Source organism: Chiloscyllium plagiosum, unplaced genomic scaffold (assembly GCF_037043375.1).
Source record: "Chiloscyllium plagiosum isolate Xiang-an unplaced genomic scaffold, Cpla_swu_hap1 HiC_scaffold_24, whole genome shotgun sequence".
Lineage (NCBI taxonomy): Eukaryota > Metazoa > Chordata > Chondrichthyes > Orectolobiformes > Hemiscylliidae > Chiloscyllium > Chiloscyllium plagiosum.
The window spans coordinates 9185487-9202125 of record NW_028270162.1 but is presented as its reverse complement, the minus strand read 5'-3'; the positions used below and the strand labels follow the sequence as shown (position 1 = coordinate 9202125).

The window sequence follows — 16639 nt, the reverse complement described above, 5'->3', positions numbered from 1 at the left end:
GGGTTATTCCTCGGAGGGTCAGTGTGGACTGGTTGGGCTGAAGGGCCTGTTTCCACACTGTAGGGAATCTAATCTAATCAAAAATTTGTTTTTATTTCTCACTCAGAAAAATACATTCAGAATATCGAATGGTTCAAATTTGCTAACTCAGAAATACTGCACTAAAAATAAATAAAAATGTAAATTGAAAAGTGCTTGATGAAAAAGCACACTGCACAACACAGTTCCAGTCACATTGCAAAGTATTTGGCAGTTTGTTTTGTTTCCAACTCGAATATATTTTTCATTAAGTAGTCAGAACAGAAGAAAGACCCATGAGCAGTGTATGCAGCAGAGTTATCAGCCAGTCCTCACCAAACAGACAGATTTGGACACCCCGATGAGCACTGGATCATAAGCAGCTACTCATTGGACTCACTTATCTGTACCTCTTCTTCACGCCTTGACAGCAGTCATTTCCATGTCAGTGAGCAATCTAGACATCAGGATCATCTTATCAATGCTGACAGTGGATTTGCTGGCCATGTCTGTTGTCAATAGCAACAGACAACTGGAGCGGCTCCAAAAGCTGCTGCTTCAGTGGGCCGGCATGTAGTCAAATGCAGCTGCCTTCTCTGCTGGTGGGGTGAACTTTGTGCCAAAGATAATTGCTTTCAGTTTATCCTGTAATGAGCAGATAAAATGTTTTCAGAACATCCAACAGAAGTGGATGCCAGCATCAGGAATGCCAATCATTTCAGAACTAAACATATCTCCTTGTGCTATTTTGTGCAGTAAATCATACCAGCATCAAATGATTAGATCATCAACATTGTTGAGTTTCATTGCATTCAGATGCAGGCATTTCATTTGAATTTGACAGTTCCCAATTCTCCTGGCGGCTTTTAGAATTAGAATTAGAATCCCTGCAGTGTGGAAACAGGCCCTTTGGTCCAACAAGTCCACACCGACCCTCCAAAGAGTAACCCACCCAGACCCATTCCCCTACTCTATATTTGCCGAATGCACGTAACCTACAAATCCCTGAACACTGTGGGCAATTTAGCATATCCATTCACCTAATCTGCACATCTTTGGACTGTGTGGGGGAAACCGGAGCATCTGGAGGAAACCCATGCTGACACTGGGAGAATGTGCAAACTCCACACAGTCAGTCGCCCGAGGCTGGAATCGAACCTGGGACCCTAGTGCTGTGTGGCGGCAGTGCGAACCACTGAGCCGCCCTACAATACCAAAATGATTCAACTATTCCTCAGAAAGAGCATATCAGTTATTCAGTTCTTTTTGTTACTTCCATAAAATATCCAGAGTATTTGGAGTTGCCAACAATCAGCTACTTTCCCTACCTCCATGGTCCTCATGCAAATAGCGAGGGAAGTAATGGCTTGCCTTTATTTTGCACTTAAGTGTTTTCTTGATTGATCTAACCCAACATATCACTTGAGCATAACTTGTACAAGAAGGCCAATTTCATCAAGTAATTACGCTTGAAACAATGTTTTTAATTGCACCCCAGTATTTTTTTGTGGAAATATCCCATCTCTTGATATGTGGACTGTTTTTGATCATGTGCCGTTTTGTTTTTGGAGAGGTTATTCTGCAATACATGCAATACAAAATTAAGTGCAAGAGTAGGCTATTGGGTCCCTCATACCACCTCCTCTATTCAATAACAAAATATCTGCTCTGATTTGTGGAATCAACATCACATTCTGACCTATTACCAATAACCTTTGACTTACTTGTTAGCCACGAATTTATTACCTCTGCCTCAAAAGTATTAAATTATCCTGCCTCCACTTCTCTCTGGTTTATGACAGTCTAATGGAAAGTTTATCTTCATCGCTTTCTTAAATGGCCATTGGCTAGTTCCAAACGCTTTTGATAATTGCTTCTTGCTTTGAGAGAGGCTTATGCACCCAACAGGGATCAAAATACATAGGCACTGCTGGCAAATTCATTTTCCAAAAAGGCCCCCAGAACTCCCATGAAAGATTAGTGGTGAGAGTGAGAAATGAGAAAAAGTCATCTATCTGCATGAGAGAGAGAATGTGTAGGGGTAGCTACTTGAATTACAAAAATTATCTCTTCACTGCTCACTGATCCAGCTCCTTCTTTTCTGTTCTTATTTCTCCTTCAGCAGAGAATCTCTGATTGACAGACCAGTTTGGGTGAGAAAGGGGGATCCTGCGATTGAAGGAGTTAAAGCAGTTATTCTGGTTGCTCCTATTGCTACCATCACATTGAGCTCAAACTCCAATGAGGGACTGCTGTAATTTTGAGAGACCAAAATCTTCCTTTTGTTTATACGAGTGGGACTTGTATTTATTGGAACAGCATTCCATTAGAATCCTGCTTTATTCGGGAATAGTTAGTAGTTAGAAGGGATTTATTCAGTTTGTCAATAGTTTAGTTAATTTGTTCACTGTTGGATAAATAAATTGTTATTCATTGATTTTAAAGTGAGTGTCAGGGATTTATTTTAGTTAACTACTAGAAGTTTCTGAAAAGCAGGTTACACCACTTTTCCCACTCCTTTTACAGATTATTAGGCAAGGTGTTCCTCTTTTTTAGGTGTTTTGGTTTTAGTTCTGAGGAGGGTCAACCTCTGCTTTATAATGAGACAGCCAGCGTATCTCTGTCTATTTCTATATTTTTGCACTGACTTTAAGTGTCCATTCTAAAAAGTATTTCATTGAGGAGTAAAGTTAGTCAATTAACCAAGGGTTAGAGGGATGCAACAGTGGCATTGAGTTGACACCATAATCAGATTAGCCATAACCTTATTGAATCATGAAGCAAGCTCAAAGGGCAAAATGGTCTTCTCTTCCAAAGTCTTGTACTGTTATGTAACCATCTCTGAAATGGTACATCTTTCATGTCACAAGGGTTCTTCTATATTAATCAGTTCAAGTGTATGGCTTATTAAAACATGGATGATCATGCAAAATAGTCAATGAACTTATAAAAAAAGTCACTGAAATTTGAAGTATACAGGTATATGAATTAAACCATTCATTATTGAATGATTAGCTTGTGTTTTGATCCCAACTGATATCACGACTAGACAAGTTAGATCCCAGAATGAAATCTGGCTTGATAGATCCTATTTTGCTAAAGCATTTAATTTGCCATTTTAACAAAAAAAATCTTTGTCTTTTCCTTTTTAAATGTCAAGGAACACAAGTGACAGAAATTTAAGACTACCAACGCCCCTCTAGATCCTTCCTCCCCCTCCTGACCCATCCACTCATCTAATCCCACTTCTTGCCTAATGTTCATCTACCCTCTGACCTTCCCCTCTCTGATGCTGAATGATCTGTGCTCAGCAAATGACTTAGCTTTATCCCATTATGTCCTCAACTCAAACATAAAATGACATTGAACTCCTCTTCTGTAACCTTTACAGATTACATGCCCACTTTTGGGCAGGAATCCCCACCCTGCCACACAGATTCTTTCACCCATCTCCAATACTCCCACTCCACCTGGACCCCTTATTCCAGCCTTTTACTTGCACTTCATCATTTATTGGGTAGTGCCAACCTGATAACAGCCATGTTAAGTTCTCAGCACCCCTCATACACTTGAATTTGTGTTCCTCAGAACTTGCTACGTTCTGTTCCCTCAGGTTCAACCCTGAGTTTGTTATCAAACATGCCAAAAAGGATAGTGCTGTTCTCATCTGGTGTGCTGACATCTACTTAGCAGGACTGAGAGCCAACTCTCACACAGAGCACCTATTTCCCCCAGACTATGATTAACACTGAATATTGTACTCGTTGCTCCCAGGGCTGTCACTGATCTCATTTCCTCTGGCAATCTACTCTCCACAGTTTCCCAACTTCTAGTTACCCAACTACTCACAGTCCACTTCTACCTCCTTCCCAAAATCCACACAAAGGACTGCTCTTGCCTACCCATAAGTTCAGCCCAGCCCTGTCCCCAGACTTACTTCTCACTCTGTTTGTTTTTCCATTGTTCAGTCTCTCCTCACTTATTTCATGATTTTTCTGATGCTTAACATCTGTTTGACAATTTCCAGTTTTCTGGACCGAGCCACTGCCTTTACCTTAATGTGCAATCTCTCTAAGAAGCTTTCTGTTTCATTCTTGAAAAGGGGCATACAGTCTCATCAACTACCACTTAGTTCTGCCTGCCTAAGTTCATTCTTACTTTGAACAGCTTCTGTATTTACTCCAAATCACAGGCATGGTGATGGGTATCCAAATAGAATCATAGAGATGTACAGCATAGAAACAGACCCTTTGGTCCAACTCACTCGTGCCAACCAAGTATCCTAACCTAATCTAGTCCCATTTGCCAGCACTTGGCCCATGTCCCTCTAAACCCTTCCTATTCATATACCCATCCAGATGCCTTCTAAATGCTGTAAAGTACTAGCATCCACCACTTCCTCTGCGAATGCATTCCATACATATATGTGAAAAATTTGCCCCTTAGGTCCCTTTCCCCTCTCATCCTAAACCTATGCGCTCTAGTTCTAGAATACCCCACCTCCAGGGAAAAGACCTTGTCTACTTATCCTATCCATTCCCTCATGATTTTATAAACCTCTGTATGGTCACCTCTCAGCTTCTGAAACTCGAGGGAAAACAGCCACAGTCTATTCGGCCTGGACCTATAGCTCAAATCCTCCAACTCTGGCAACATCCTTGTAAATCTTTTCTGAACCCTTTCAAGTGTCGCACCATTTTTCCAACAGGAAGGAGACCTAAATTGCATGTAATATTCTAAAAGTGGCCGAACCAATGTCCTGTACAACTACAACATGACCTCCCAACTCCTGTACTCAATACTCTGACCAATAAGGAAAGCATAAGACCATAAGACGTAGGAGTGGAAGTAAGGCCATTCAGCCCATTGAATCCACTGCACCATTTAATCATGGTTGATGGGCATTTCAAATCCACTTACCCGCACTCTCCCTGTAGCCCCTAATTCCTTGCGAGATCAAGAGTTTATCAAACTCTGCCTTGAAGACATTTAACATTCCAGCCTCCACTGCCCTCCATGGCAATGAATTCCACAGGCCCAGCACTCACTGGCTGAAGAATTGTCTCCTCATTTCCATTCTTAATTGAACCCCTCTAATTCTAAGGCTACGCCCACGGATCCTAGTCTCCCCGCTAATGGAAACAACTTCCCAGCATCCACTCTTTCTCAGCCATGCATTATCTTGTAAGTTTTTATTAGATCTCCCCTCAATCTTCTAAACTCTAATGAATACAATCCCAGGATCCTCAGCCGTTCATCCTATGTTAGGCCTACCATTCCAGGGATCATCCATGTGAACCTCCAGTGCCAGTATGTCCTTCCTGAGGTGTGGGGCCCAAAGTTGGACACCGTATTCTAAATGGGGCCTAACTAGAGCTTTATAAAATCTCAGAAGTACATCACTGCTTTTATATTCCAACCCTCTTGAGATAAATGACAGCATTACATTAGCTTTCTTAGTCACGGACTTAACCTGCAAGTTAACCTTTAGAGAATCCTGGATGAGTTTTAGATCCCTTTTTACTTTGGCTTTATGAATTTTCTCACCGTTTAGAAAATAGTCCATGCCTGAATTCTTTTTTCCAAAGTGCAAGACCTCGCATTTGCTTAGATTGAATTTCATCAGCCATTTCCTGGCCCACTCGCCGAAACTGTCTAAATCTTTCTGCAGCCTCCCCACCACCTCAGTACTACCTGCCTGTCCACCTAACTTCGTATCATCGGTGAACTTCGCCAGAATGCCGCCAGTCCCTTCATCCAGATCATTAATATATAAAGTGATCCCAACACTGAACCCTGTGGGATACCACTTGTCACCAGCTGCCATTCTGTAAAAGAACCTTTTATCCCAACTCTCTGCCTTCAGTCAGACAGCCAATCCTCAATCCATGCCAGTAGCTCACCTCGAACACTATGGGTCCTCACCTTCATCAGCAGCCTCCCGTGAGACACCTTATCGAAGGCCTTTTGGAAGTCTAGATAGACCACATCCACTGGGTTTCCCTGGTCTAACCTACTTGGTACCTCTTCAAAGAATTCTAACAGGTTTGTCAGGCACGACCTTCCCTTACTAAATGCTGACCTGTTCTAATCCTACCCTGCACTTCTAAGAATTTAGAAATCTCATTCTAGATTCTAGAATTTTACCTACAACTAAGGTTAACCTAATTTTCCATCTTCTGTCTTGATCCTTTCTTGAACAAGGGAGTTACAACAGCGATTTTCCAATCATCTGAGACTTTCCCTGACTCCAGTGATTTTTGAAAGATCACAGTCAGCGCCTCCGCTATTTCCACAGTCACCTCCCTCAGAACTCTCGGATGTAGCCCATCAGGGCCAGGAGATTTATCAATTTTTATACCTTTTAGCGTTTCTTGCACTTTCTCTTTTGTAACGGCTACCATACTCAACTCTGCCCCACAACTCTTCTTAATTGTTGGGATATTATTCATGTCTTCCTCTGTGAAGACTGACACAAAGTACTTATTAAGTTATAGTCATAGAGATGGACGGCATGGAAACAGACCTTTCATTCCAACTTGTCCATGCTGACCAGATATCCCAAACCAATCTAGTCACATCTGCCAGCACCCGGCCCATATCCCTGCAAACCCTTCCTATTTATATGCCCATCCAGATGCCTTTTAAAAGTTGCAATTGTACTAGCCTCCACCACTTCCTCGGGCAACTCATTCCATACACCTACCATACTCTGCATGGAAAGGATGCCCCTTAGTTCTCCTTAAATCTTGCCCCTCTCACCCTAAACCTGTGCCCTCTAGTTCTGGACTCCCCCACCCCAGGGAAATTTACTCTAACCATGCCCCTCATGATTTTATAAGCCTCTATAATGTCACCCCTCAACCTCCAAAGCTCCAGGGAAAACAGCTCCAGCCTGTTCAGCCTCTCCCTATAGCTCAAATCCTCCAACTCTGGCAACATTATTGTAAATCTTTTCTGAACCCTTTCAAGTTTCACAACATCTTTCCGACAGGAAAGAGACCAGAATTGCACGCAATATTCCAACAGTGGCCGAACCAACATCCTGTACAGCTGCAACATGACCTTCCAACTCCTCTCCTCAATACTCTGACCAATAAAGGAAAGCATACTAAACGCCTTCTTCATATCCTATCGACCTGTGACTCCACTTTCAAGGACCTATCAACCTGCACTCCAAGGTCTATGTTCAGCAACACTCCCCGGGACCTTACCATTAAGTGTATAAGTCCTGCTAAGATTTGCTTTCCCAAAATGCAGCACCTCGCATTTATCTGAATTAAACTCCATCTGCCACTTCTCAGCCCATTGGCCTATCTGATCAAGATCCCGTTGTAATCCGAGGTAACCTTCTTCACTGTCCACTGCACCTTCAATTTAGGTGTCATCTGCAAACTTACTAACCATATCTCTTATGCTCGTATTCAAATCATTTATATAAATGATGAAAGGTAGTGAACCCAGCACCGATCCTTGTGGCATTCCACTGGTCACAGGTCTCCAGTCTGAAAATCAACCCTCCACCACCACCCTCTGTCTTCTACCTTTCAGCCAGTTCTGTATCCAAATGGCTAGTTCTCCCTATATTCCATGAGCTCTAACCTTGCTAATCAGTCTTCCATGGGGACCTTGTCGAACGCCTTACTGAAGTCCATGTAGATCACGTCCACCATTCTGCCCTCATCAATCCTCTTTGTTACTTCTTCAAAAAACTCAACCAAGTTTGTGAGACATGACTTCCCATGCGCAAAGCCATGTTGACTATCCCTAATCAGTCCTTGCCTTTCCAAATACATGTACATTCCGTCCCTCAGGATTCCCTCCAACAACGTGCCCAACACCAACATCAGGCTCACTGGTCTGTAGTTCTCTGGCTTGTCCTTACCACCCTTCTTAAACAGTGGCACTACGTTAGCCAACCTCTAGTCTTCCGGCACCTCAGTAAGAGTAAGTTATTCAGCTATTTCTTTATCTCCCATCACTAGCCTTCCTGCATCAATTTGACGCAGTCCAATTTCTACCTTTGCCTCTCATTTGTTTCTTATGTATTGAAAAAAACTTTTACTATTATTTCTAATATTACTGGCTAGCTTACCATCATATTTGATTCTCTCCTTCCTTATTTCTCTCTTTGTTATCCTCTGTTTGTTTTTGTAGCCTTCCCAATCTTCTGATTTCCCAGTGCTCTTGGCCACTTTATAGGCTCTCTCTTTTTCTTTGATATATTTCCTGACTTCCTTTGTCAGCCATTGCTATCTAATTCCCCCTCGGATAATCTTTTCTTTTGTGAACCTCTGTACTGTGTCCTCAATTACATCCAGAAACTTCTGCCATTGTTGCTCTACTGTCTTCCCCACTAGGCTCTGCTTCCAGTAATTTTCGTCAGTTCCTCTCTCATACTCCTGTAATTACCTTTCTTTAACTCTAACACCATTGCATTCAATTTTGCCTTCTCTCTTTCAAATTGCAGACTGAACTCTACCTTATTATGATCGCTGCCTCCTAAGTGTTCCCTTACTTTAAGATCTTTTATAAAGTCTGGCTCATTACATAACACTAGGTCCAGAATAGCCTGCTCCCTTGTGGGCTTCATCACAAGCTGTTCCAAAAAGCCATCCTGTAAGTATTCCATGAATTCCCTTTCTTTGGATCTACCAGCAATATTATTCACCCAATCCATTTGCATATTGAAGTCCCCCATGATCACCGTGACCTTGCCTTTCTGACATGCCCTATCTATTTCTGGTACATCTTGCGCCCTTGGTCCTACCACTGCTGGGAAGTCTGTACATAACTCACATTCTGTTTTTTTTTGCATACCAAACAGTGGCACAGTGGTTAGCACTGCTGCCTCATAGCGCCAGAGATCCGGGTTCAATTCCCGCCTCAGGCAACTGACTGTGTGGAGTTTGCACGTTCTCCCCGTGTCTGCGTGGGTTTCCTCCGGGTGCTCCGGTTTCCTCCTACAGTCACAAAGATGTGCAGGTCAGGTGAATTGGCCATGCTAAATTGTCCGTAGTGTTAGGTAAGGGGTAAATGTAGGGGTATGGGTGGTTTGCGCTTCGGCGGGTCGGTGTGGACTTGTTGGGCCGAAGGGCCTGTTTCCACACTGTAAAGTAATCTAAAATCTAATGTAATCTAAAGTAATCTAATCAAACACGCAACATCCTTTTCAAGAGATACTGAAACCAAGCCATGAGACTTCTGTTTCATGATAGAATCAACAACCATTCGCAGGTTTTCAGTTACACCATACATTTACTTGTCTGTCTCCACTTTTCCAAATTGAACATGAATAAGGTCTGAGCAGCAAGATGTTCAGCTATGCTTCCTTGGAACACTGCGTTTCATCTAAGCTAGAATGGAGATTCCTGTACCTTGCAGACATAGTCAGTATAAATGAATATAAAATGAATTGATGACTTGACACTTCATTTCTGACACATTTATCTTTAATATATGGAAGCAAAAATCAAATCATTGCCATTATTCTAAAATTTAGCCACAGTTTAATGTGTTTTATTTTGTGCCTTGTATTTTGACATAAACTGCACTATAATAAAATCAAAAAAGTAAGTACAAATTTAAATTGTTGCCTTAATAGTGCACATAGGCTTGGCTGGCAACAGAAATCTAGAAGTTAATGCTGTGATTGATAATTGTATCTATCTAGATCATGAAGATTGAATACTATTAATTTGGATCTTTTATCCATAGGCCTCATGCCAATGATCCCAGCTTTCTCTTGGATCTGAAGAAGTGAAGTTAACCTGAGGTCTCCATGTGTATCATCTTCTTCCAGTTTAAACCCCATTCAGCTTCTGCTTACAGGTACTCTATTCTAACTGCAAACCCTCAATGTTATAAACCCACAAGCCTTGCAGTTGTAGAGTCCAAACTGCAGACTTTCATTCACATGCGTCTCAAATTCCGGTAATTCAGTGTCTTAAGGTCAAACATTTAGTCAAGTTTGCATTCTTTTTCTTGATTGGTTTGTTCAGAATTAATGATTTAAGTTTTATTGCTGTATCCTCATCCATGGAAAAATTGTTGAAATTGATGTTTGCAACCCTTGGAGTTGGTCTGTGGTCAGGAACAGGAGGGTGTGACTGTGAGTGAGGTGAGTTTGGGGATCCAGAATTTAACTTTGGAGGAGCCTCAGCCAGTGCCCTTATTCATAAGTATGAGGTTCTTGGTTTTGGTGTGAATGATGGCACAGCTTGCAGGGAGAATGCATAAACTGACCATCACAGCACTGCGGTCCAGAATGTTATTCAAATGGGGGAGAAATGTAGCATTCATTGGGGATTGCATTGTTAGAGGAATAGATACTGTTCTCTGCAGCAGTACTGTTCTCTGCAGTAGAGTTCTGAAAATTGTGTTGCCTGTCTGATTCAGGATATCTCTTGGCTGGAGTGGAACTTGGACTGAGAGTGGAAGGATCCAGTTGTCATGGTCCACATGATATAGGTAGCACTAGGAAGGAGGTTCTACTGATAAATTGCAAACAGCTCAGAGTTGAATGAAAAGCAGAAACACAAACGTAATTATTGGATTACAACCTGAGCCACATGCAGATTGGTATGTGAGAAATGAGTTCTAATTTATGGAGCACTGTTTGTTTTGGTTGCTGATTCATGGAGCATTGGCACCAGTACTGGGGAAAGAAAAAACCACACTGGACAGTGTGCGCGCGCACGCTCGCGTGTGTCTGTTCATTTGAAGGCAAATTTTAAAAGATCAGAAAGAAATGAGAGAGCATAGGTGCATATTAGTGAAGAGGCAAACAATACTCAAAGTGTGACAGCAAGGGATAAAAGTTATGCACTGAAGAGTGAAATAGAAATTAAAACCAGAGAGAGGGAGTCATAATGGTAAATAAAGTTTAAAGCTGAATGCCTGCCGCATTTGTAAAAGATACGTAGGTCAATGGCAAAAATAGAATAAGTCAATGTGAGTTTATTGCTCTTACAGGGACATGGTTTTAGTGACCAGAAGTGGGAAATCCACAATGAAGAGTATTCGAAGTTCTGGAAGAATAGGCAAAAAGGAAAAAGTGATGGGATAGCTTTGTTAAGAAGGGAATGTATCAGCGTAGTGGTGAGCATTATGTAAATGCGTTAGATCATGATATGGAATCAGTTTGGCTGGAAGTAAGGCCTGGCAAAGATAAGACATGTGGGAGTTGACTATAGGTCTCGATGAGTTGTCTTACTATAGCACAAAGTATAAATCATATACTAGAAATAATGGAGGGATATAAGAAGAGCACGACAATTAGCATAGATGATTTTAATTTGCATGGTGGCTGGCTGGACAAGAGTAGATTAGATTAGATTACATTACATTACAGTGTGGAAACAGGCCCTTCGGCCCAACGAGTCCACACCAACCCACCGAACCGCAACCAACCCATGCCCCTAAATTTACCCCTTACCTAACACTACGGACAATTTAGCATGGCCAATTCCCCTGACCTGCACATCTTTGGACTGTGGGAGGAAACCGGAGCACCCAGAGGAAACCCATGCAGACACGGGGAGAATGTGCAAACTCCACACAATCAGTCGCCTGAGGCAGGATTGAACCCGGGTCTCAGGCACTGTGAGGCAGCAGTGCTAACCACTGTGTCACCGTGCCGCCCACAAATACATCAGGGTTTGCTTCTTCGAACAGTATGTTGCACAACCTTCCCAGAGAACAGACAATTTTAGATCGAGTAATGTGTGATGAGGTGGATTAATAAGCAACCACCTGGTTAGAGATCCACTCGGAAGTAACAATCACAACACAGTAAAATTCAAATTCAATTTGAGGGTATGCAAACTTGGCTTTCAAACAAGTGTCCTTCATCTTCAATAAGGGCACTTACAGAGGTATGAAGACAGAATTTGTAAAGTAGCTGGGAAAACAGTCAAAGGGAAAAGTCAGTGGAGAAGCAGTGGCAGTTTTAAGAACATGTTTCATAGTATTTCAGGTTGGAAAGACATAACTAGTTGAGTGTCATAAAGATCAGTCCCAAGGTCTCATTTGTTTGCTACCTATATGAATTACCTGGAGGAGGCAGCAGTGTGTAACATATCCAAGTTTGCTGATAATAACAAAAATAGGAATCAAAAGGCAGAAATTTATTTAAATGGTGAGAGACTCCAAAATAGATGCAGCGCAGAGGGATCTGGGTGTTCTTGTGTTTGAAACACAATAAGTTACTCTTGCAGATGCAGCAAGTAATTAAAGAAAATGGAATTTATTGCTAAGGAGTTAGATTTTTAAAAAATGTAAAGCCTCGTTACAGCTATACAGAGTGTTGGTGAGACCACAGCTCAAGAACAGAGTATAGTTTCAGTCCCCATATTTTAAAAAGGATTTCCTGCCAGTGGAGGCTGTTCAAAAGGGATTCACTAGGCTGATTCCTGAGAAGAAGCAAATGAATACTCAAGAATGAATAAACAGGTTCGGCCTTTATTCATTAGAGTTTGGAAGTATGAAGGATGATCTTATTGAAGCATACAAGATTCTGGGGAGGCTTGACAGGGTAGATGTTGAAAAGATGTTTCCGCTCATGAGACGATCTTGAGCTAGGCCACATAGTTACAGAAAAAGGGGATACTTATTTAAAACTGAGATACGAATGAATTTCTTCTCCCAGAGGTAGTGAAACTTTGGAATTCTCTACCCCAGGGAGTTGCGTAGGCGAGAACACTGAAAGTAGTTAGAGAAGAGATAAGTAGATTTTTGAAATATCAGGCAGTTGACGACTATGCTGAGGGGTACAAAAGAGACATTGAGGCCTGGGCAGATCAGTCATGATTTATTGAATGGCAAGGCAATCTTGAGGGTTAAGTACCTTACTCCCGCTCTTGAGATAAATGTAAATTCATATAAACTTAATTTTTAACTGAGACCAAGTCCAAAGCTACGTGATCTGGGAATTTCTTTTATTATTCATTCACAGGATATGGGTGTCTCTGGCTGTGCCAGCATTTATTGTCAATCCCTAAGTTCAGAGTCAACCACATTGCTGTGGGTCTGGAGTCACACGTAGGCCAAATCAGATAAGGATGGTAATTTCCTGCCCTCAGGGGCATTAGTGAACCAGATGGATTTTTCCCAATAATTGACAATGGGTTTATGGGCATTATTAGACTCTTCATTCCAGATATTTTATTAAATTCAAATTCCACCATCTGTCATAGTGGAATTCGAACCAGTTCCCCAGAAGATTTCCTGAGTCTTTGCTTTAACAGTTTAGCGATAATGCCACTAGGCTATTTCTTCCCGGAGGACAAGCTGTACAATTGATAAAAGGTAAAAGATTTAGACATTTCTGTTTACAAGATTTTCCACAGATATGATCAATAGATTGTCATTTGAGATTGTATCACTGATGACTTCATGCATGGGAGTTTTTATATATTTTTACCAATCTGGGTGAAAACTAAGTTCTTGTGGAACATAGAGACTAACCAGTTTAAAGTTGTGGGAAGACTAATGTCTCCATTCAACTTTGCTGTTGAATAATATTTCAAGTGATTCAGTGACAAGATCAGTTATGATACAGTTTATAAATTTTGAAAAATCCATTTATTTGCCAATATTTTTATCTTAATTATGTTTTGGTTAATGGTCCCCCAACAATTCAGAACAACCAACAAAACATTCAGAAGATTGACTCTTTTTTTGGTTCCTATCACACATTCCATTCCAGAGCCAATTATTACATCCCACTCCCTGAGAATTTTCAGAGGCTGAACTGTATCAGTTGTAATGTTGATGTCATATTTGACTCTAAAATGAGCTTCTGACCACACATTTGCTACATCATCAAGACTGTCCAGTTCACCCAATGACATGTCTGCTTTGGATCATTTCCTGCTGGATTCCTTTTTGTAGGGATGTGCAATGATCTGTGCAATGAAACATTAGCCCTGGCACCTACACCATATCTGTACCCCGAGAAACATTGTGATTGTTATCCTACTACAAGCGTGGTGAAAGACAATTCCACACTACAAACACTTGACCAGGTGCACGGCTGGGATTCAAGTATGGTACTGGCACCAGGAAACCTGGCATTTCCTACCCGTGACAAGAACATCTGCCTATACTATGGGAGAAGGGGATCAGCGGGGTGCCATGGAGGCATGGTGCATGGTTAATGAAGTGAGTTTGGGACAATAGCATGAGAAAACTCAGTAGGTCTCATGGAGTGAAACCCTTCCATGAAAGTCACCAAAAATAACACTTGCCAATTTACCATAAGATTGTAAGACATAGGAACAGAAGTTAGATTATTCACCCCATCGAGTCTGCTCCATCATTCAGTCATGGCTGATAAGTTTCTCAACCCCATTCTCCCACTTTTTCCCCATAACCCTTGATACTCAAGAACCTATCTATCTCAGTCTAAAACAAACTCAATGACCTGGCCTCCACAGCCTTTTGTGACAATGAATTTCATTGATTCACCACCCTCTGGCTGAAGAAGTTCTCCTTATCTCTGATGTAAAAGGTCTTCTCTTTATTCTAAGTCTGTGCCCTCGAGTCCTCGTCTCTCCTACCAGTGGAAACATCTCCCCAACATCTACTCTGTCCAGGCTACTCCGTATTCTGTATGTTTCAATTAGATCACCCCTTGTCATTCTAAACTCCATCGGGTATAGACCCAGAGACCACAAATGTTCCTCATATGTCAAGCTTTTCAATCTTGGGACCATTTTCATGAACCTCCTCTGAACATCCTTCCTGAGATATGGGGCCCAAAACTGTGCACAATACTCCAAATGTGGTCTGATCAGAGACTAATAAAGCCTCAGAAGTACATTCCTGCTTCTGTATTCAAGTCCTCTCAAAATAAATGCCATCATTGTATTTGCCTTCCTAACTACTGATTCAACCTGTCAGTTTACCTTGAGAGAATCCTAGACTAGAACTCCCAAGTCTCTTTGCACTTCAGACTTCTGAATTTTCTCCCCATTTAGAAAACCGTCTATACTTCTATTCTTCCTACCAAATACTTGACCTCACACTTTCCCACATTGTACTCCATCTGCCACTTCTTTGCCCACTCTCCTAACCTGTCCAAATCCGCCTGCAGCCTCCCATCTCCTCAATGCTATCCCTCCCTCTTACCTATTTTTGTATTGCCTGCAAACCTAGCCAGAATACCCTCCGTTCCTTCATCTAGATCGTTAATGTATAAAGTGAAAAGTTGTAGTCCCAACACTGAGCCTTGCGGAACACCACTTGTCACCATCTGCCAGCCTGAGAAGGACCCTTTTATCCCCACTCTGCTTTCTGCCTGATAGCCATGCTTTTATCTATGTTAGCACCTTGCCTCGAACACCGTGGGCTCTTATCTTACTCCATAACCTCCTGTGCGGCACCTTGTCAAAGGCCTTCTTGAAGTTCAGGTAGATAACATTCATTGGCTCTCCTTGGTCTAACCTGCTCGTTACTTCCTCAAAGACGTCTGGAAGATTTGTCAGGCATGACCTCCCCTTGATAAAACTATGCTGACTGTGCCCTATTTTACCATACATTTCCAAGTATTCAAAAATCTCATCCCTCACGGTGGATTCCAGGATTTTACCCACGACCAAGATTAGGCTAATCAGTCTGTAATTTTTCGTAACCAAAAAAGAGAAAATGCTGGAAAATCTCAGCAAGTCTGGCAGCATCTGTAAGGAGGGAAAAGAGCTGACGTTTCGAGTCTAACTGACCCTTTGTCAAAGCTAAAAAAAATAGGAGAAATAGGGAGGTATTCATACCAGGCTGAGAGAAGGTGAGTCATGGCTCCAGAACCAAAGGTAGCAATAAAGAGGTGATAATGACAGTGCATAGAGAGATTATAGGGAGATTAGGAACTGTGAATGACCAAGGCTGAAGCCAGTCCTATGTGACAAAATATGTGGGGGATGGGTGAAACAGAGGCAAAATGGAAAACAGGGAGAAGGGTAGCAAAGAGGGAAGAGGAGAGGAAAGAGGTGATGAGAGAGTAGGGAGCGAGAGAAAGAGAGACACTCAAGAAATAAGAGGTACAGAAGTGAAAGAAATATACATTAAAAAAATAATTACAGAGTAGAATGTAAACAGAGGGGTGGAGAAGGGATAATCATCTGAAGTTGTTGAATTCAAGTGGCAATAAACAACAACGTTAGGAGCTAAATGTGGAGAAGTAAGATTGTTATTAAAATGCAAAGGCTATATTTTTCACAATTACTGAATATGCCATTGTTGAATTTTCACTTCTCTAAATGTTTTCCGTTTACATTGCTTTTGGAAAAAATACATTTATTTGTAATTAACAAGATAGTTAAGCTCAATATTTAATGATTTTCTGCACAATGTACTTGCAGTATTAAGCTCATCTAGGTCAGGCTGATCTCAGTTAAAGCACCTGGAATACCACATCAAATGACTGATTCCTCTACCTGATCAACTTGACTTTCAATTTCCTCCTTGGCCTCCTGTATCCTTTTGTGCACTGTCTGGATGAGACTGTCACAACTGCCAGTTCTGCTGAGCTTAAGAACTCTTTTGTACAGTGTACTTCGGACATAATTAATTCAAATCTAAAGCTCATTATATGGAAGATCTTAGATTAGCAGAAAATGCAATC

General features: G+C 41.5%; 1 protein-coding gene and 1 long non-coding RNA gene across 4 annotated transcripts in view; one reads left to right on the top strand and one right to left on the bottom strand.

Moving 5' to 3' along the window:
- Positions 1-16490, bottom strand: part of LOC148145353 (uncharacterized) — a 28097-nt gene extending 11607 nt beyond the window's left edge. Inside the window, exons 1-2 of the long non-coding RNA XR_015761233.1 lie at positions 16452-16490; positions 429-663 (exon numbers count right to left, since the gene is read on the bottom strand). This is a non-coding gene — a long non-coding RNA (uncharacterized LOC148145353). The remainder of the gene's footprint in view (positions 1-428; positions 664-16451) is intronic.
- Positions 1-16639, top strand: part of tango2 (transport and golgi organization 2 homolog (Drosophila)) — a 214006-nt gene that overhangs the window by 96724 nt on the left and 100643 nt on the right. For all 3 annotated transcript variants that reach the window (XM_087999878.1, XM_087999876.1, XM_087999877.1), the window contains one exon: positions 9736-9849. In XM_087999878.1, the coding sequence (XP_087856004.1) occupies positions 9800-9849 (50 nt within the window). In that variant the 5' untranslated portion in view covers positions 9736-9799. The remainder of the gene's footprint in view (positions 1-9735; positions 9850-16639) is intronic.